At 42.8% G+C, this 22,656-nt stretch overlaps 1 protein-coding gene across 4 annotated transcripts in view; it reads right to left on the bottom strand.

Annotated features, from left to right (window-relative positions):
• The window catches only part of LOC146811030 (E3 ubiquitin-protein ligase RNF14-like), a 172,030-nt gene that overhangs the window by 79,905 nt on the left and 69,469 nt on the right, over positions 1-22,656 (bottom strand). For all 4 annotated transcript variants that reach the window (XM_085618075.1, XM_085618076.1, XM_085618074.1 and 1 more), the window contains 3 exons: positions 20,242-20,399; positions 16,582-16,727; positions 6,661-7,179 (listed from right to left, as the gene is read on the bottom strand). In XM_085618075.1, the coding sequence (XP_085474201.1) occupies positions 6,661-7,179; positions 16,582-16,727; positions 20,242-20,395 (819 nt within the window). In that variant the 5' untranslated portion in view covers positions 20,396-20,399. The remainder of the gene's footprint in view (positions 1-6,660; positions 7,180-16,581; positions 16,728-20,241; positions 20,400-22,656) is intronic.

Below are 22,656 nucleotides of genomic sequence, written 5' to 3'. Positions count from 1 at the left end.
GTTTAAAACATGATACCTCTCTAAAGTTATACCTAAAGTGGGCTTGAAATAGTCTCTAACCTTAACATAGCTTTGACATATTCATCATAATCCACTTGACCTATGAGTACCTTGGCTTGTGTATGGTTCTATAAATGTCTTGGCCTTCAGATCCCTAGAACGGGGTAAGGATTCCTTTTCTCCTCGCCACTGGGAAATCTTCTTTTCACCTATTCCAGGGAATTGTTGGTTCCCCTTTATTCTGCAAAAATGTTTGTGGGGGTTCAAACTGTATTTTGCACACTTTATTAATATGTGCAGACAGTAGAATGAAAACCTGGAAGGTGTGCAACACAGTTCATGGGGCAACAGGATTTACTCGCCAACATAAAACATGTGTAAAATATTCTTATGTGAATATAATGTTGTAGAGAATCACACAGTTCTAGAGATTGAGTTTTGTTTTTAACACGGAAGATGTAGTGTGGGAAGTCATCCTGAAGCTCCTAATTTTTTTTTTCATCAGCCGACAAGCTTTTCTCTCAAAATGTCATGTCCTCTCCTAAAACTACAGGGTTTAAGGCTAGTACGGAATGTTGCAAACATATGTCTGTGACAGATCGCCACGCATTATGTCTCTGGTGTTTGCGTTCGGGCCAGAGTCATGTATGTAATGTGGCAGCAAACTCAGGACCAGCTGGATAACAGATGGTATTAGCAGTGCACTCCTCTAAGTGTAATTGCTCTGTTAATAAGTATTCACTTTTACTCATACTTTGAAACTTATACATTTTACTGCAATCACTGAGACTTGGATCGAGCTCAAGGAGTTATCTATGCAAGCAGCTCTCCATACTGTCCTACACACATTCTCAGAAACACAATGCATCCAGTAGAAGCTGATACACCTCTTCCTCTTACGTGGATGGACCACTCTCTCATTTCCCTACGCCTGAGTATTGCAGGCACTCCTGTGCACACCCCATATCACTCTTCCTGGAAGCGCCAATGGCACAAATTGGATGCATCTACTTTTCTATCTATATTAAATCAGTCTCGCCCAGACTGGCCCAGTGATCTAGAGGCAGCAGATAGCGCTTTCAGGGGCTGGATCAATAATTCACTGGATCAATGTATCCCGAGGAAAATGAGTAGTGCCAAGCGTACCCAAACTCACGCATGGTACAACGAGACCTTGACCAAGGAAAAGAAAAAATGTAAAGTCTTAGAACTGGCTTGGAGATCGGACTATAATGCTACTGGAAAAATCACTTATAGGAAAGCTATTAAAGCCTATCACAAATTAGTCCAAGAGAACAAAGCTTCATTCTATTCCAACTTGATTTTGGCAAGTCTCAACCCTTCCAAAACCATTTTTTCCCTTTTGAAATAGATGGTGAAACTTCCAGCAGGGGACAATAATATCTATCTGATCATACGCATTGTGAGTCACTGGCTAAACACTTCATTAATAAGGTGGAAGGCATCTACAGTGCCCACGAAATTAGGGTAAGAACCCCCAAACCTCTAGAGAACCCTGCTATGACAGTCATACCCTATTCCCTACAAGATCTATCTCCCATGTCCCTTAAAGATTTGATGACCCACTTAAACCCGACCTCTTTTGAAAATTCTATGACTGCCTTCTGATGGAGGGACGGGAACTGAATAATAGGTCACTTCAAACTGCGGAGATTCCAAAATCATGGAAACATGCTAAGGTGATTCCCATGCTGAAGAAGCCAACACTAGACATGGCCATGCCGGAGCACTTCCGTCCAATCTCCTTACTCCCATACTTGGCTAAAATTATGGAGTCCCATGTAAACACTGTCTTGACTCAATATCTGGAAGTAAATGAGATTTTGGACAGATCACTGAATGGGTTCCAATCCAGACACAGCACAGAATCTGCCCTACTGGTAATCTCATTACAGAACAGTTACGGGCGGTGCTGGATGAAGGTAATACCGCGGCATTGGTTTTACTTGACCTCAGCACAGCCTTTGACACTGTCTCCCGCAGAATATTACTTCAACGGCTTTGGGAGATTGGTGTCAAAGGCAAGGGTCTAGCCTGGTTTGCATCTTTTCTGACCGAACGCACTTTTCAAATCCATGCCCCTCCCTATCGTTCCAGCGTCAGTCCCCTCAGCTGTGGCATCTTGCAGTGCTCTGCACTGAGTCCCACGCTGTTTAAGGTTTATGTCCAACCACTGGCCCTTTTAGCAAAAGCACGGAACATCAAGTTAGTATCATATGCTGATGATACCCAGCTGCTCTTCACCTTTTCTAACAATGTTAATCAGGACCAAGCACAATTCCAAGAGGACCTTCTGGCCATTGCAGACTGGATGGCAGACAACAGTCTACAATTGAACTCCACCAAGTCTGAGGTGCTCTTGGTAGGCTGGGATAGCCACCAATGGGACATCCAATGGTGGCCAAAAGCTTTAAGCGCCTCTCCACAACCTAACTTGGGAGTTAAGAACCTAGGGGTCCTGATGGAAAATGCCCTTTCACTCGAGAACCTCGCGAAAAAAGTGGCAGGAACCTGTTTCGGCATCCTACGCGGTGTGAAACCCATTCTGGGTTTCTTTGATGCACCTATTCGCCAAACGATTGTCCAAGCAATTGTGCTGTCCCGCCTGGACTATTACAATGGGCTCCTACTTGGAGTCAATAAAACTGTCACCAAAATACTCCAACCAGCGCGCATCCTTTTTGCCCTTCCGAAGCACTGCCATGCCTCCCACCTCCTCCACCATCTGCACTGGCTGCCAATTGAACAGAGAGTCCAGTTTAAGACTAGCTGTATTACGCTTAAGATCCTGCATGGCCATGCCCCTCAAATTCTGCAAGGGCTTTGCTCTCCATACGTCCCAGAGCGGGCTATGCGCTCGGCCAATATGCATCTGGCTAGTATTCCAAGATTGCGCAGACAGATTAGGTGGATGCTCCTTTAAGGCATTGGCCCCCGCCTTGTGGAATGCTGCCCCTCTTGCTGTGCGGAGCACACAAGATCACTGGGCCTTCAGGAAATGAACTAAAACTTGGCTTTTCTCCTCCATTTAGCTCTTCATGTTCTCTTCTCCCTGGTCCGCTAGCGCTGGGACGCCCAGATGTTGGGGCAGCCATGCGCTTTATGAATTCACCTAACATAACATAGAAGAATGTGGAAGTTGGCATCCTACTCAGTAAGGGTACACCAAATATAATAATGTGAAAAGTCCCCCAAAGCAATATTCACTGAAGCACGTCTGGCTGTCCCATAACACTCGATCGCAATATTAAATATTAATACTATTTCCCGGGAATGGTATTAGCATGAAAATTAATTAAACAGTTTTTAATGGTTAATAAAATCCAATTCAAAGGTGATGTCGTAATTTTACCAAATACAAAGGAAAAGTAACTTTTAGAAAGTTACCTTTTCCACACTTGAAGCCTCTGAAGGCCCATTTGCATTTGCACTCCCACTTCTGCCAGCCAGTAATTAGCATTTGAACTGATGTGAATGCGCAGAGATGTACCCTCTGATGTGGACAGAATATGCAGGATGGAGCTGTGAGCATCATTTTTTACTTTAAAGTGTCAAATCCTGTTTGATTGTCAAATCCTACTTCATAGTTCTGCTGGAATTTTTTCATGTAACACTTGGAGCGTACCTACCCTGTCACAGGCAAATGTTAGCTGGCACCTGAGCAAGGTGCTTCCTTTGACCCCTCCGCCAGGCAGGCTCCATTCACACTTGGCGTCTTTTTGACATTACAATGTCTGAGCCTGCTTGACAGGTCTGATGGGTTCACATATAACACTTGGTGACAAAACAATTCTAGTGTATCCACTGCCTGGTTGCTGAAAACACTACTTTTTGCTCTCCCAGACGTCTGTCTCTGGGTTTACTGGGGGCACTGTGGCTGTTTCACTAGAATTACAATAGTAAATCTCCCCACACACCGCCAACCCTCCAAGCCCAAGTTTAGTGTGGCCAAAGACTTTCGCCATCTTATAAATGCCCAAAGTGGGTAGTGGATAGCCTCAAGAACCTTTAATACATTGGTTAGGGTATCCCCAGGGGTCACTCCCACACAATAATTTGTGCCAGGCATAAAAGTGGCATCTCTGGGTACCCACTCTACAGCACTGCTGGACCTGTGGAAGATCAAAAGAGGACTGCATCTGCTGTCTGAGGCCAGGGGAGTACCCTAAAGAACTGTATGTGCTCTCCCTCTTGTACCCAGAACAGGGAAGTGGACTTCAATGCTCATAAGGATCACCTCTTGATCAATCTGTAGTGATGCTACAAGAGATCTTTCCTGCAACTGTCCAGCTGACCAGTGGCAACTCGAGCTAATAAGCTTCTGCCTAACACCCAGTGAATATCTAAGCGCTTCTCATGAGGTCCTGGAGGGCTTTATAAGTGTTCTCCTGTGGTGGATCATGGCTTAGAGGACTAGGGGCCAAATTTATATTTCATCAGACATGATACTCCATCACAAACATGACGGATATCCCATCCGCCATATTACAATTGCATTATATTCTATGGTACTTGTATTACTGTGGACGGGATATCGGTCATGTTTGTAATGCAGGATCCGGTCCACCAAAATATAAATCAGGTCAAAAGTCAGAAGGTACAATTTGCGTATCTGACCCATGCTCCATCTCTGTGAGGATCACATTGTTCATAGCTCCTGGTCTACTGCAAACATTGACTATCATTAAATCTTTGTGCTTCTATGTGTTACTTCTACTTAAAACTTTAGAAATTCATATCCCCCATTCCACTTGGGATTTTTGTCCTTTTGTTCATTAAACTTTCTCTATCTTTCTTTTTTTCACTTTGACTTTATTACCTTTTTTGGTACTGCATTAATACTTTACACATTAGCCTAAGTTAGGTAAAACTGTGCTGAACATTGCTAACGGATTGGTTATCTCCATCTTCAGGTCCACAATTGCCAAAGGGGCTCCTGTTCCCAGGTTAGCATCATATACCAGTAAGCATACTCAAAGACTAATACATAAAGGGAAGTATGAAGGATGCCATTTATGGCTATATTTACAACAACCTTCCTCGGGGAATTGCACATTGGAATTGCTTGTGGCGTCCAGGGCGAACAATAATAATCAGATATATGAGGATGGTGTCACCTATCAGTGAGCAATTCTTTAAGCAATGTACTAAAAGGGGAAATAATCTATAGCACATTTACAAAGGACAAGCAACATGATAACATGCCTTTTGAAAGCATAGTTGTAGGGAGGAAACAGTAGTTGTATGATGGTTTTGTTGGGTTTAAAAAACAGTGACTAATTGACATCAGCTTTGAATACAGCCCCTTATGCATTATTTGGTAGCAGAGAATGGGGGCTGAGAAGTGTGGGCTCTCTTAAATACAAGACTTTTCACCATAAAGAAGTATTCTGCTTATATCAGATCTTGGAAAATGCAAGGGCTATGTGCAGGCCTACTGAAAAAGAGGTGGAGCATTACTGAAATGTAGTAGGCACAGAACACTAACGTGTTAACACTGTCATAATAAGTACATGCACATGACCGGTTGAACATAAAGCATTGAAGATTTGGAGACCATTCTTAATCACTAGGCTAGAGAACATGAACATTAACCTACTTGTTTTCACGGGGATGCTCATATTTCATAGCACACATTTATTAGGATGTCAGTGTTAATGTCCTGGAATCAGACTGCCATTTTCTCGTGTGGCACCAGAGCGAGGCTACCACTTGAAATGTGCTTATTTACTTATTTGGAGAGTTTTATAAAGCACAAATATGATTGAATTGGGGAATAATTATGTGGTGCAGTCTACAGGTCTGGTCCTACTGAAAAATGGTGTTTGCAAACATAGGAGAAAACAAAATCAGCAAGTGATTACTTGTTTACAGCTGCTACAGTAATGAGTATGGAAATGGACCAGACTGAGGACAGTAATAAAGTGAGGCAGGTTTGCTAGGAATGCTAAGTGTTCGATACAACATGAGCACATACCAATGGCTGCGATATTCAAGCAGGGCAAGGTGTACCTATTACTGATTGATTCAAATACAATTCTCATTGACTTGCAGATTTGTAATAAAGGTTGAAGTAAGAAAGGGGTACCATCTTATAAAGAACCTCCTAGTCATGCTAAGGAATCAGAGGAGGGGATATGAAGAAACTAGGGACACACAGGTGAGCGGAAACAAAAGGGGTGGATCCAAGTGGGGGAATTAAAGAAAGAGAGGTGGTTAGTACTAATTAGGGAGCTAGGTTTTGTAAATGTGGTGAAAGAGCTGGAAGTGTAGCTCAAGGGCAAACTCCATCTTGAATAAATGTGTTCTCTGAAAATGGCATTTGCAAGCAACTTTTTCATTTTATAGTGGTATGGGGAACGTCCTTCAGATTAGTGGACACCGCATGTTATTGTAATTTAGTTGGGGACCTCTAAAATGTAAACACAAAACATGTGGATATGGTTTAATGCTCTTGAATTTAAAAAATGTTTACAGAAAGGTTTTATTTGAGATTCCCTTTTTTTCATGAGGAGGCGGGGCTTAGAGCATTTACCTTCACTTATGAGTCCAATCAAATACAATTAGAAAAACAAGACTTGTACAGGAGATATAGCAACAGAAATATAGTAACACTCAGACAGAAATGGTTACTGTTACCTGAGATGGAGTAGAATTGGAGTCACACGTGGGTTCTGGACAGCTGAGCAGGTGCACCATGCCTTCTGTGATTTGAATTTCAAAGTACCCCTTGAGACAGTCCTTACAGTAGACATGTTGGCACACCTTGAACTGTGTGCAGTCGGTGCCTAGCTTTTCGGAGAAGCAGATATTGCATGTGTATGCTTTGCTCTGGAAGCTCCTCAGCTGCTGAACCTGATCAAAGTCCAAAATGTCCCTTATCAGACTGGCCAGTGACTCAGCCTCCTGCACAGCTCTTTCGTCAAGGAAGACGCATGTCGCCATTGATTCAGATACCAATATATCCGACTCTTCTTTCAGTTGGGTCTCATTTCTCTGACTGTACATCACTTCACTGTACACTGTGACTTCATAGGGAGATGTGATTTTCAGGTGCCTTATTGTCTCTTCCTTTAAAAACCGCATCCAAGTAAACAAAATGACAGAGCCTTTCTTCTCATCCCACAAATTTTCCAACTGCTTGCAAAGAGATGAAAGCTAAAGAAGATGCAGAAACATTTGTTGTTAATAACGAATTGCGCACCTGATTCAACCACCTCTAGTACATCGAAGAATTTGCTCATGCAAAATGGAATTATTACAAATAACCTCTTGCTGATATAATGTTCAAACATACTTACATCTCTAAATAGAATAGTTGTTTCATTTGCTGGTTAACAATGTGGTAGATATGAATCAGCATAATAAGCAGATCTGTCATTACATATAGAACATGGAGGCCTGCTGACCTGACTCAGCATTGTGGTCCAAGTGTGTCCCCGGGTCTTATAGGGGTCATTTACTGGTTAGCAGAGCAGACGCCACACCATAATGTAGTGGACCTTCCACCCCACCACACTCGCTATTCGTCTGCTCCATTTAGAGGTGAGTGAAGTGCAGGGTTTTCACTGGCAGAGTTGCCGTTGCAGAGGGAAACTCTTAACCAAGTGGACCATCCATCACTTAGCCTCTTGGTCATAATGGCAGTCACACAGCCCTATTTACGGTGGAAGACCATCAACTAGACTTCCCTGTCTGGGACCGCCATGTTAGGCACAGACATATATGGCGTCTTCGAACACAAACAGAGAACTAAAGCTTGTCAATATCCCATGAGAGTGAGAGACCTGCATGGTCTGATGACCATTACAATGATACAATTTTGCCTCAGCAAAAATGTCTTCATCTTCAATGGCACCTTTTATGAACAAAGTTGAGGCCCAGAATTTGTGATACATCTGCTCCCATCTATAGAAATCTATAGATGAGGTAGTGAAAGCAGGCAGTGGCAAGGAGTGACGATCACAGTTACACAAATGTGAAGAACATACTGTAGTCTACATATTATCTTCTGTTGCTATGGTACTTTACAAAACATTATGGTAGAGAAGTAGGACACATGAGAAATATCTTGCACAAACATTGGCTGAGATGGACTCTTAAAATGCATTTGGCCCAAATCTATCAGCAACCTTTAGGAAACGTAAATGTGTAACTTAGAGCTAGGAATGCAGGCTGCACCCAGATCACTGCTCATGACCTCATACATGATGTCACAAATGATATGATTCTATGATGAAATCACCTCACCACTAACATCATAGATGATATCACATTTGACTATTAATTGCTAGTTTGCTGGAGTATGTCTTGTTATTTACTGATGTTGTATTGCTATTTTTTGTTATTGCATATCACCACATCTTTGGCCATGCATCCTTGGCCAACATAACCCACTGAAAATAGTCTTTGGTGGCCCACAGTGTGGACCTTTAGCCAGGACATACATCCAGCTCCTGTTTGGACATAACCCCAAGCACAGTCTTTGCCCATGCTCGGAGGTAGGTGGGGTTGGGGGGTCGAAGCACACAGGGTCAGGGCTTTAGTTAGGCCCTATGTCAGACCCTCTTATTAACATAAACCTTAATGCTCTGCTTTCGATCTTGCTTACTAGATAAAATTGAGCACAGGTCCTGGGCTTTTGCTTGGCCTATGCAAGCGTCACTGCTGGACATCCTGGAATGGGCATCACAACAAAAACTTTCAGTTGCAGCAAGCTGCGGTCTGGTGACCTGGATGTATGACAACAAATCAATATTGGACGATTAGAGAAAATGCTCCCATGTACAATGGGGTTTCTTTATATTTTCAAAATGTTCCAGGTTTGCAAAATGTCACGATATATTAAAGTCTTTCTGAAACTAAACCTTTGCAGCCCACCCAACAACTTTTTGTAATGCAAGTATCTCTGAAAATACTGAACGGAAATACACGAAATGAAGAAATGGCCCTTTTCTGATTAAAGTTCTAATATTACGCTAAGGTTAGTGAAATTCCATTTAGTAAACAGTACTCTGGGAATATGCATAAGTAATACAACTTGACTCTATCCTAGGAACAGAACTGAACAGACCAAACTGCACATAATTTTACATGGTGACATTTGACCCCTATGCCTACATTTACATCAGTAATAATGATGTTTTCTAACTTAAAGTGATAATGCTTAATACAATCTGCATATTGGCCTTGAGCTTATTCTGTAAACATTTCCCTACAGATAAAAGGCATACTTGGACAACTTTCTCTACAGCTTCTTGTCAGTGCTTCTTTTCTTTGGACTACTAGAACAAATGGAAAGCTGGATTAAAGTTCGAAATCTAAGTTGGCCAAAGACTGTGCCCAGCAGGTTCTGAGTAACTAAGCTCAGGGCATGGCCCAAACCCATTTCATGTTAGCAAAGATCACTGGGTAAAGCCAAGGCCCTGCCCTTTAGGGTCGTAGGTGAGGGAGCCAAGGTCGCACAGTTTCTGGGGCAGAGATGGGCACAGGGCATGTCCCAAATCCAAACTGAGAAGCCCAAGCTCACCAACCCCATCCAAAAGCCATATGCTACAGGCATTGAGCAAAGGGTTGGTCAAACTCGAAGCTTTGCACCCAAGGCTTATTGATCATGGCCAAAGTCTACGTACCCTAATCAAAATGTGAGTTGGTTTTTTTTGCAGAGCAAAACTGTTGTCAGTCTGTGCCGGGCATGACCAAACCACACACGAAGGGGTATTGAGAACAGGTGGATTAGGAGCAGAGCGTGGCAAAAGGAAGCCATTTGCCACTCGATGTTAGCATCAGCAAAGGCGGAGGGCGTCTCCATTAGACGGGAGGAAATATTGGGGCTGTGACGAGAACCTATAGCCGCACGCTGGGGCGACCTCCTGCAATCACTGCACCAGACAGAGGGAGGGGAGAGGTAGCGACTCATATGCAAGGGTAGCGGGCGTACCACGAGGTTCCATGGACACACGTAGAACCTAAAAGCAGGAGTATAAGCGTGGGTGTCGCCGGAGGGGGGCTTTGCGTAATGCAACAGCGGGGGAGGGGGGAAGGGCACTTGCACAAGCGCGCGCAACACTAGGGAGGAGTAGCTATCACGAGCAGGTCATCGTTTTTGTTCTTGTTTCAGTTGCTCTTATTGTTTTGTTCACACTTGAAACATCTGTATATGAGACGACGGTATTGAAACTAGAAGTAGCTATGTAAAGCACTGCAGTTATATCATTTATAAGTTCATGCGGTCCGTCACACCTCTGCTTAATGTTTTTGGGACAGCTGAAATTCTAGACATGTAAACGCCTTTTTCTAGCAGCAAGAAGGACCGTCAAATCTGGATGGACAATCAGTCATGTACTATGTAAATGCTATCTGTTGTTGTACTGAAGTGATAAATATAGTACAAGCATACACCATCGCAGATATGTACTGTAAGCATGAAAAGAAATCTTTAATGCTGATTTTCTTGTATACTGTTGCGTTAAAACCAATAAAACAGATTTATATATATATAAAAAATAATTTTAAAGGAAGCCATTTGCCATCATTGAAGCTTATGGCGATCAGTTATGTTTGGGGTCTGTGTGCTGGCCATGACTGAAGGCCATGCTGATACCTAGTGAGTATCAGAGGTGGAGATACTTGGTGCAAGGCATGGCTGAAGTGATATAGAGTCAGCAATAAGGGATAGCATTACAAATCGAAAAACACTCATGTAAAACCGTATGTCAAATAATGTTATGGATTAAGGGTCTGATTTAGATCTTGGCAGACGGGATACTCCGTCCCAACAGGGACAGATATCCGTCCACCGAAATATAAATCCAATGATGTCCTATGGGATTTATATTTCGGCAGACGGGATAGCCGTCACCATTGTGACGGAATAAGCAGTCCACCAAGATCTAAACCAGGCCCTAAGTGTTAACCCTAATAATTTTACTTTTGGTAAAGCGGGGAAGATTTTGTGCATATTGGTCAAGGACGATGGGCCAAATGTATCAGGGTTTTGAAAAACACATTTCTGTATTTTTAAGCTCATAGAGACACTTAGGAAAATACCCCGCATGGGATTAAATCAACAGCCGCTGTGTCATCTATGCTTTTTTATTCCGGTGTAAATTAGTTCAAAGGTTGCTGGGATAATTACCAAAAAGTGGAGTCAAACATTCAGAGATATATAGGTGGTAAAATACCCCAAATACAGTGATTTATGCAAAATTTGATTTGAATATGAGTATTCTGACAGGCCTTCTGTCAGGCATGACTTTTCCAAAGTCATTGTAGGATGCCTGTACTACACTCCCCTTAGGGGAGAGGGAAAATCCCGTTGGCCCATACAAAAAAGGTTAACTGCTACACACAGAGACTACTGTGAGGTGTGGCTCACTAGTTAGAGGCGGCAGACCCGTAAGCTGAGAATCGGTCAGGGACCAGGGTTCAATTCCTGACGCGGCAGGGTCGTGGACCAGGGTCAAAACGGACTCGATAATTCTCGCCTCGGTACCTACTCTAACCAGGAACACACTCGGCAACTCTGGGCATTAAGCTTGCCTCATCTCTACAACGGCCCCCCACAGACGCCGGGGATGCCTGGTTTCACCTTGGAGATACCCAGAAAGGGACCATCTCACAGGGATAGCCAGGACGGGATCCCCAGCGGTCTACAGCGCCGGGACGCCCCGTTGCTGGGGTAGCTGCGCGCTTTACAAGTCTACAACATTAACATTACAAACTAATCTTGAGGACCCCAGACAGTTTGCACATTCTTCTATTTGGTGAACTTTTTAGGATCAAATGGCATGAGCACTCCTCTCTCTCTTGCCCATAACCTTAACCACAACCGTAACCAAATTTTTGACCCAACTCCTTATCCAAGCACAGTACTATTACCAGTATGTACTGAATGCAGGGCTTGGCTGATGACAAATTTGTCAAAATTACTAATAATGATTCTGCATGCAACCATTGAAATTTTTTTTATTGATTATAATCTTGGTAATAAATGACAAATCTGCAAAATAATTTGATCTGTACCGACAAGGTATGTGTGATTGTGTAAAACTGCAGGTTGAAAGGACAAGGGCACTGTAAGTTAAACAGGGATCCTACATTTGTGTTTTCCAATGAAATTCCATTATGGATTTCCTTATAAGCTTGATCGAAGACCATGTCCAATTTGTAACGATGCAGAGATGCTGGGTACAGGACATGGCTGAAAGTCACCAATCTATGTCCAGCAACTGAAGTTTTTGTAGTGGAGGCAGGGCCTGGATGACGACTACACATTGCCCACCCAACAGCTAGGCATAGCTTTAATGGAAGACCATGCCAGTTTGCAATGGCACAGCTGCTGGGTACAGAATGTGGCTGATAGTCAACAATGTGTCCAGCTACTGCTGTTTTACTGGAGGTAGAGCCTGGACGAAGATGGTACCTTGCCCAACCAACAGCTGGGCATAGCTGCAGGGTATGATTAATGAACACACAGGGAATTGGAAGCACACACATCGTTTAGCACATGGTTGGCTGACCATGGCTGTAGTGTGTGACTGGCAGGCTTTGAAAGGTGTAATAGACAGAGAATATTAATGCAGGTGATGCACAGCAGGTTTTGATGGAGGGATGTCCAATGCAAGGCATGGTTGACCACCATGCCATGTGCTTCATAAAGAAGGCGGCAAGCTGTGCTCAGAAGGCAATTGAAAACAACATTGGGGAAATAAGGGAGAAGCTTAACAGGAGCCAAGTGAGCCCAGAAGGTAATGGGGATAAATAACAGTGAAAGGCTTCACCATGAGCTAAGAGCCCACAGTCACTGCCAAAGGTTATGCTGAAAGGGCTCCAAGGGCAAATAAATGCACATGCCTTATTTCCAGAATTTACTAGGCATGACTGAAGTTTATGCCCAGTAAACTGTGGGACCAAGGGAAAGGGTCAGAGACCAGTCTATAAGTACTGAGGGTACTGAGAAGCTATTGTTCTGTTCACAAGAAGGCGAGAACTGGCTGTAAATTCCAAACATGACATTGGCCATGTGAAATGACTCATAATCACAACCACACCTAAGTAATCAGCATTGTAAGCTTTTAATGTCTTAGGGTCTGATTTATTTCCTGGAGGATGACCCGTTGTTCCGCTAAGGCGATGGAGTAAATTACCCTACTGCCCTGGTGGGAGGACTGGCCACCAGATTTATGAACGACTGCCAAGCATTGCTCGGAACCGCCATCACGGTGATTCCTGTCAATGCATTCCGCTGTTTGGTGAAGGGCTCTGTCAACATGACGGAGCCCTGCACTAAACAGTTTTCTTTTTTTATGTTCAAAAAGAAAACCCTGAAAACTAATTTTCTTTTTGAAAACAAAAAGAAATGCTTTCCTTGCTATGGGAGTACGCTCTCATGGCGAGGGGAGCATTTAGCAGTTTTCACTGCCCCTTAATATCAGGCTTTTCTAGACACTGAAAAGTTAACTCTGTTTCTGCCCATCTAAATCAGGTTGGCTACAACCCTTACTCCACAGGACCGTCGATGAGGTTTGATCACGGCATAGTAAGAGTATTCTCCTTAATTAAACCTATGGTCTGTCCACATCTAAATCATGTGTTTCATCATGTTGGCGGTAAGAATAATGTTTCACCATTGCGACAGAGTATGCTTACCGACAAGATTTAAATCGGGCCCTTAGTTAATGTTTATACACAAATGTCCGATCTCTGCCCCCTGATCTCTGGGTGTCTCCTTCTTTGAGGATGAATTCAATTCTCTGTGTTCCTAGGACGATCATCTGCCCCCTTTTAGGAAGGCACAGTCCCCTCAGAGGAAAAACAAAACAGATATGAGTTTAGATTCCTAAATAGGAAGAACCACAACTCATAATGTGCTCCACGTACTTACACTTACCTTCTCCAATTCCTTTCCCTGTACCACCAACCAAAAAAACCCTAAAACAATTCAGTGCAGCACTTGCCTGAGGCTACAATCCTTCCTCTGGGTAGTGGCCTTTGGGACTGCAGTGCTATCACTGGGTCTGAGCACATAGGATTCTTGAGTCGAATGGCATTGTGCCTTGTGTCCTGCCTCCGTGTCTTCTCCTGCCGTGCCTTCTTCTGGATCGATGTACCAGTACTCCTTCACCACGTGGAACCTGCCAGTCCCTCCACCATATCTCACTGCTCCTGAATCCTTCTCCTCTCCAACCCCAACAACGTCTGTTGTACCTTCATCTTTTCCCAGCTTCACACTGCATTGTTCTCTCCTGTCCTACTGTATGCTTCCTTTGCCTCCACCTTCTGCATGTTCACTTCCTGCCTAGAATGCTCGTCTCCCATTCCTCTGGGTTTCCTTTGGAGGCCATGTTGGACAATTTGACATTCCCCTGCTCCTCGTTACAGGCCACTTGGCATACCTCACTTTACTTACTCACTGTTTCTCAGTTTACTACAAAACTGATAAAAGTCAAATAAGACTGTGTCACCCACCCCCCACCCCCCTTCAACACCCAAAACACACATACTCTTCCCATGGCTTATACACCCAGAAGCCACTGGTAGGTGTGCCATCCTAGACATCAAATACAGCCAAAATGTGGCATGTATACCTTATCCAAATACTCCTTGTTTCACTTAGACTCCTTTCCATCGAAAAGAACAAAGACAACTGCTTTGTTGTGTGATGATAGTGCCAAGATCCTGTTGAGACTGGATAACATGGCCTTCTGTTTAATTGTTACGCTATCTTCAGTTCCTTCTGTTGCTTCACAGAAACCAAGATGATCCAGCTTTGTTGGGGTGGCAGATGTGGGGTAGGAGGTTAAGGTTGAGTCATGACTTGAATCAAAAAGTCAGAGTTTAAGATGGCCATGATAGTCAATACTTGGTATTTCTGTATATGCTCTTAGAGCTATGTCGGTGTACCCCTACTCCTAAGAGGCTTTTCAGATGCTCATTGCTGGATGCCACTATGCTGCAACCCCACACCTAGCTCCATACCTTTACTGAATTTACTGCTTATCTCAGATACTCAAGAAGAGTATATTTTCGCTGTACCTCTATACATGATTTAATAACTCTCACGATTCTCACTCACTTTCGCTCTCATTGACACACTCAAACTCAATAAAACACACTCAATCTCTTACACCCTCAATCACTCACAGACACACTCACAAATGCACTGAGAAAACAAACCTTTTTTTTTTTACTTACTTTGCTTCCTTTGCTGGCAACTCGGTTGTTCCATGGCACCAGCAAGGCAGGAATCTGGCACTGGAAGTTGGAATTAGCAAGCCATGAGTCTCAAAGAGGAGCAGACATAGCAGCAGGCCAGAATTAAAAAAGGGGTAAGCCACCCTCAAACCCTCTCCCAGCTTCTTGAAGGACTGGAAGCACAGTCCTATCAGCACTGGGGCAGTGGTTGGCTGGGATCCTGCCCTTGCTGCTATGTGAGGCCCCTCACTGGCCTCAAGGATGCACTGCTGTGAGCCTGGCAGGCTCCTTTTAGCTGATCTACTGTGCTGCCTGCAGCATCCGCAATATGTCAGCTGAATAAATGCCTTGTAAAGTTCAAAAGAAAGCGAAAGGTCCAGAGATCCTGGTTCTGGATAGGAATTCCTTAAATTCTGGAGGAACTTGGCTTGAGGCTCTGGACATATCCAGCCTCGTATTGACAAATGGAGGTAAGGGTGTAAGCAAATTTTCCTCACTTTCAGACGATCGATTTTAGCCAGTAGGATAAATCCCTTTTCTTTTGACATAGCACAGTATTCCAAGTTGGATTGAGTTAAGATAGTAATTTTATTTTCATACACCGCTTTATGAATATATTTCACTCATTTTAGCTTGTTTTATGAAAAGGTTTTTGAAAAAGGGGGAACAGCCGACACGTGTTTCGCCCTATATGGCCATTGAACCAGGGCTTTCTCAAGGCTTGTCATTATATTCAAGAATCATACAATCTGGAGAAAGTTGTATACATTTCAATTTAGCTTCAAGGTAACGAAACATCCAAAATCCTGAAAAGCGGGATTCTGGCTTATTTCTTTCAGAGGGGTCTGTCTTCCCCGGCCCACGCAGTCTTCCTCTCGCCTCAGGCCTCTGTGAGGGATTTATCCAACTGGCTAAAACCAATCGTCAGAGAATAAAATTCCTGTTTTTGAGGCTCTTACTTGAATTACGCCCCTCACACATGTGCAACCTAGACACCCACCTACATCAGGCTGTGTTTTTAAAACAAATGGACCCTGATTCAGGCTCAGCCCCCTCAATCCCCTCCTTCTGTCTCCTGGAGCCAGAAGACGTCGGGAAGGCTGGCCTGCACACTGCCAGTGTCCATGAAATCGCCAAAGTTGTGTTTTCATGAGCACCGCTAAGTTATATAATTATCAGTTGTTCGGAGAGGCTAGAGGCAGTAAGGGTCGGCTTACACGAGGCAGGGCTATACTTGGATATACAGGGATATACCTGTTCAGTAGCGCCCACTGAAAAGCAGCAAGCAAACAACATTTCTAGTGTTTGACATTATGTTTGATTGTTTAGAAAAAACTTTTAAATTAAACATGTTTTCAGTCAAACCTGGACTGGTGTGAGCCATTTGCAACTGAGCCGAAACACTGGAGCAGAGGCTGATGGGTAATGTGCAGGGAGTTCAAAGGTCAGTACAACTGGAGGCAAAAAGCAGACTTCAAAGTCACCTGTAAGAGGATTTTTAGCATCATTTCCTGTGGGGAGAAAAGTTTGGAAAATTAAGTCATGTTTTTAGGTTCCAGAGTAACATTGATTACCTGTTACTAAAAATATTATTGTGCCACAATCTATCATTAATAACTAGACGATACTAGTCAATATAATATTTCAGTACAGCAAACACTGAAAATGTTTCCAAATTTGTAATCAAGCATTTCCAATACATATCACTGTACCATAGTGACAGGGCTGGCGCTAGGCATGGGCAGTGTGGGCAGCTGCCCAGAGCATCCGACTCAGACTACAGCATGGGGCCCCGCACAATTGCAAACACCACCAGTCCTCATGTAGCCCTGCTGGTCCAATTGAAAGAAAGGTGTCTATTTGTAATTAGGCTCATGGGAGGGCCCCCACCCTCCCTGGGCCTCTCAGGGATGGGATAGGTAGGCCTTGGGAAGGGGGGACACGTCCTGTTGTCCCAGTTGCAAGGAGACACATTTTGCAGGTTTGCCCTGCAATTAGGCCTCCTGCCCGGCTGCCCATTGAGACACTGCGGGGTGCCCATTGTCAGCACTTTAGCGTCCCCACAGTTTTAACTCTCAGCCCCCAAACAATTCTCACACCCTCAGCCCGATAAGAACTGTAAAAGATGTGCTTGTAGGTGGCTAAGAGGAGGAGCTCGGGAGGAGTCTGCACAAAGCAGCTTCCGGAGCCCTGAAGGCGTCACTTTGAAAATTGGAGGGGCCGCGCACATTTCCCTTCACCCAGGGCTCCAAAAATCCTAGAACCGGCCCTGCATAATAAACATCTTCACAACTCCAATGTAGTGTTACAGCACACAAAATTAGAAACATGCTAAAATGGCTAGGGTGGTAAACATGAAGATGAACAGTAAGAATACCCAGAGACTCTGCAAAGTATGTGATGTACAACATGAATTCATGCAGAAAAATATAGTGGACAGCCAACACAACATTTAGTTGTGTATTACGCAATGGGGACAAATAGTACTTGGATCATGGCAACATATGAATGTAAGATTTTGCACAGTTTTATGTTTAAAAAATATGCAGATAAATAAATTTCCTCCAGTTTACAAATGTGAAATAGGAGTCCACGTTTGAGTTGAAGGCAGATTCATTCATCTTTTTTAACTATATTAGAAGCAAACATAGTGCACCATCTAATTGCTTAGGGCATGATTACATGTTCGGAGGTCAATGGGACCTCCATACCGTGGTGGAGGTGCAGTGACAGTCCCCAGGGACCACCACACCAGTGGTCCGACCACCGTATTACAACTATGGTGGTCGGAACCTCCATGGAACCGCCACCACCCTGGTCCTGCTCATATCGTTCATTCTCTCAACGCGGATCAATTCGGTGTAGCAGTAGCAAATTGTTTTGAAGTTTTAGCTAATGTTGATTGACCTTCTGATGCCCTCTCAGCACCTTCCCCCACTGACATAACTGAAGGTAACAGTGTTTTTGCGAAGGGCTACAGTCCAGAGAATATGTGTTCAAAAGGTTCTTCCCCTTCGCAAGCAGAATCTCCTTTCAAACGGTGCTTATTAAAGTTCTTTTTTATTTCTATTTGGTAAATCTATATAATAAGGACTTTACAAATTCTGTACGCACTTATTTTATATACTTGTTTTCTGTTTAACCCTTTTGAAGCCAATTGGGGTGGGGGTTTGTTCTCAACTGAATTACCTCCTCTGTGGGGATTTAAACGCTAAATTAGCAGCTAATCATGAGGATCAAGAGATTGTGGACCAAGATGGTTATTATGGTCAGCCAGACTTTAGAGGGAAGGAGTTAGGCTCTTACCTTGCTGCATTTAATCCAGTTGATATATTTTGAATGTTTAAAAGTGTTGGACCACCTCTGGCCTCTCTCAGAGGGTGGGAACATGCTTCAGTTATTGATTAAATATTTGTAACTATGGCTTTTTCATCGTGATTCTCTCAGGGCTACATAAAGGAGACAGAGGGGGGGATCATAATGCACTAATTGTTGTAGGGCATTTCCCAGTGCTCAAAGCTAAAACTCCAGCTGCCCCTATAGTTATCATGCAGCATTCTAATGATGACCTCAGACTAGTTTGGTTATTAAACGAACCCACAACCACTCTTGGTTTGCTTCTAGGGAATCATTTTAAATTTATCAATTTTAAAGCACCTTGACATTCGGAAGTGCAGACACGCTTTACTTACTTTATCTCCAGCTTTTAAATAGCCCTGATGTCTGTTTCAGTGTGTGTTGGTTTTTTAAATTAAAGTGGTGGCAAGATGCAGAAAATCAATGGAGAGCTAATTTATGGGCCTTTTCTGTGCTTTTAGTATATGGCCTGAGCAGTTTTGGAACTTATATATTTTATGTAATTTTCATGAGCTACTATTTTATCACTGCTTTTGCCCAGTGTAACTAAATGCATCTCTGTGGACCTAGGGCATGAATCATTGATTATGCAGTATGCTCTTTCTTTCTGATTATGAAAAACAAAAATGTGTAACCATTTAGATTAATTATGTGGACAGTTTTTAAATTGTGGCAGTTTATGCATTTTTTAAGTGTTATTACTGGATATTGTTACGCTGCGTTCAAAGTAATTGTGTTGTACTGTCTTTTATGATTTTTTATAAAAAAAACTAATAAAGATGAATTGAATTGACAGGCAGTATATATATCTTAGCTACCATAAAAGCTCTTTCTATTTCAGGTATATTCCAAGCCATTAAATGTCAGTATGTGGCTGGCTCACTTTTGGGGTCCTTTTTGCTGTTTCATGATTGATATATTTTGAAACTATATATTTATATGTAATCTGGAAATGTATTATGTTACTGCCTCACACGGGTTAAAAACTTATGAAAATGTACACAGCTGTTGCTTGCCTCTGTCTGAAAGATACTCCTTTTACTTTAAATACGGGCACTAATCGCCTCACAATGAGGATGCCGGGATGTACAATGGCTGCCCTCGTGTTTCGGAATGGTGTGCCTCATTTCATATTGCCACCAGTGAAGATCTGTCTGCATTGCTTGCCACCAATGTGTCCTTCACAACTACTGACAGGACTTGGCTTCTCAATGGCATCTTGTTGTAAGGATCACATGCATAGATAGGAAGGCTGCATACACCCACTGTACGCAGGCACCCATACAGTGTCACAGTGTCAAAGTACAGCACAGCACCACCTTTCTTCTGGTTGATCATTAGTCGCTGTAAGTCTATTTGCCTTGGTTTATGGGGCCAGCCGATCCTCACGCACAACAAACCCCCTCACCTGGGTAAGAGCTGCTTCTGGGAGTGATGGTTGTACACAAACGTTTCACCAGCAAGCCATGAGTGGGGTTGTATGCATGGCTCGAGGTTAGCTTCGTTTTGTTTGTTTTTGGGCCCTGCTCATAAGGAAGAATTTGAACTATGTGAGTGTAGTATTTATGAGTTATAAATAAGATAAAGCAGAGCGCCAAAACGTTTAGTACTCGTCCTGAGAACTTACAGCATAACTAGACCAATGTTGAAAATAGAAAATTGACTCACCACTAACAAATATTCTGAAGTCCTTGGGCAACTCTACGCACACTTTTATCTGCCCGCTCTGGATATGCGGTGATCCCTGGAACTCATCATCTCCATAAATATGAGTGAGGGCCAGCATCTCATCTTCCTGGGCATCCTTGTCTTCACAAGCCATTATCCTGCACGTGATGAATGGTGTGTACATCATTAAATTATGCAAATCATTTGGTATACATAATCACTATATCAACTTTAGAGGGTGTATTGACATTTACACACTTGACAAGTGATAACTTTTCTCTACAGAAACTCCTTTGTTTCTTACTCATCATTAGGCTTGTCCTAGCTCACCCAACAACAGCTTAATGTTTAAAGAAGTCAGATCAATCACTGCACATATGTGATCCATCCGTCGGAGGCATTCTTCAGTTACAGTATATAAATATAAGCAAATCTAGTTCTATTTCTTTGCTTTCCATTAATGTGATCAGCAAACCTTGACTGAGATATCTTGCTCTGTAAAAGCAACATTGCCTTCACAAAAACACAGAATATAAAAAAAGAGAGGTGAGAATGAAGAGGAAGAGGAACATTTGCCTCTGGGTTTTAGAAATGATTTGATGCAAGTGATAACTTTCCTCTTTATTAGTATCAATAAAGTTAAAATAATTTGTCAAAACAGTTTTGTGATTTTCCCTTATTGTTGCAGTCCCACAAGGGAGTAAACAGCATTAAGGGAGTAGCATTCTGCCACTCAACACACTAGAGGCCTTTCTCCTCTATTGAAGGCCGTGGTGCATCAATGAGAAGATAATTCCGAGAAAATTCTCAAAACCATGTGCCCCCACCTTGAGGCATCAGATTTCCATACAGCTAGTCTTGGTACAATAAATGCACAATAGGTATCAGAGGTTCAAATCCTTGAGCTTCGTACCACAGGAGGCATCCTTCAAATGCACCTATTGAAAGAGACAAATCAGGGAGACCTAGAATGTGACAAAACTAGCTATCAAGAAAAACCCTGTAGGAGAGCTAGTATTGAGTGAGAAGCAGGGGTTCTTGAAGGAGGGACAGGATGCAATGGTGCAGATGGAGAGAGGGCTGGAGATCCAAACTGTGGGTGAACAGTCAGAGAATGATTGGCTGCGGTTAAGTTTTCTGTAGAAAGGCTGGGGTTTGCAGGAGCAGTTTATCGGGGCCATGGAGTGAGTGAGATCCCTTTCGATTTCCTGGCCAGTTAGTGAAAAGGAGCGGATTTGAGGAGTCTGTGAACTAAATTTGGCCAGAATATAGATCAATATACCGTCAATGGGAAGCCATCCTAGAAAAGTGAATTTCGAGTGATATGGTCAAACTGTTAGCTGCCCAAAAAATAATTAGGCTGCTGTATTTAATGCTGCTTTAAGAGGGCAAAGTGGATATGGACAATTCCTGCTAAAATGGAGTTAGCATAATTGAGTCTGTAGAGGACTAGAGTCCTTACATGGGGTGAAGGGTACAATTCCATAAATGTGCCTTAGCTAGTGCTGAGTGTTTATGGCCATGCTGTTAATATGTTACCAGAGTCTACACTAATAGACTGACACGGTCTCAAGAGGAAACCTTCTACAATCATTGGTAATCATGAGCCAATGAATGAGTCTTTAACTGCAGTTTGAAATACAGAACTTTATGTCAAAAAGTCAGCCAACTTATTCACATTTGTGGTCTGGGTCCTCAACAACACAGGTGGATGAGGGATTAGTATGGTAGCAGTTCTTACTGTTTCAAAAAGCTTTTTGGACAATTTTAAACAAAATCTATTTGGTGTTACATGGCAGTAAACGTACATTTGAGGTAAGTTTCTTATAGACTCTACATGCAAAAAATGTTTTTCTAGATTGGCTGTGAACAGATTTGGCACTCAATGTTGTGTGTTGTTGTATTATTTTCTTATTTTCTTCATTGAGCTCTCTGGAATAACAGTGTGATGATTTTTTGTTCTTCAGTATTTTTTCTATGAAGAGGGTAAACAAAGTTATGGTTTCAGACATAGTATCATTACAAGTAGAAGTGAGGTTATACACCTCTTGATCAATAAAAAGAGAGGGAGAATAGAAGGTGCATTAGGTAACATTGGTAAGATTTAGGGCATTTGCATCACACCCAGTTGGTCTTCCTTAAGGGCTACACATTGGTTGACGATTTAAAATACATGGAGTGTGAAATTTGGAGTGGGCCGACCAAGCAACTTGAATGTGGTCATTGACAGAAGGTATTTAGTTTGGGAATAGTGAAAGATTGGGCAAACCTTTAATGTGCAAGGGATTTAAGTAATATTGAATATGCTCATTTTATAAAATGAAGGAGAAGATAGAGGTAGAAGGATCATTCAAGTTTGCACAATACAGATGGAAATAAACCACAAATATATTGTTCTTGACGTGGGCGCGAGGA

This window comes from Triturus cristatus, chromosome 7 (assembly GCF_964204655.1).
Source record: "Triturus cristatus chromosome 7, aTriCri1.1, whole genome shotgun sequence".
NCBI classification, from domain to species: Eukaryota; Metazoa; Chordata; class Amphibia; order Caudata; family Salamandridae; genus Triturus; species Triturus cristatus.
This window is presented reverse-complemented; position numbering and strand designations above follow the sequence as displayed.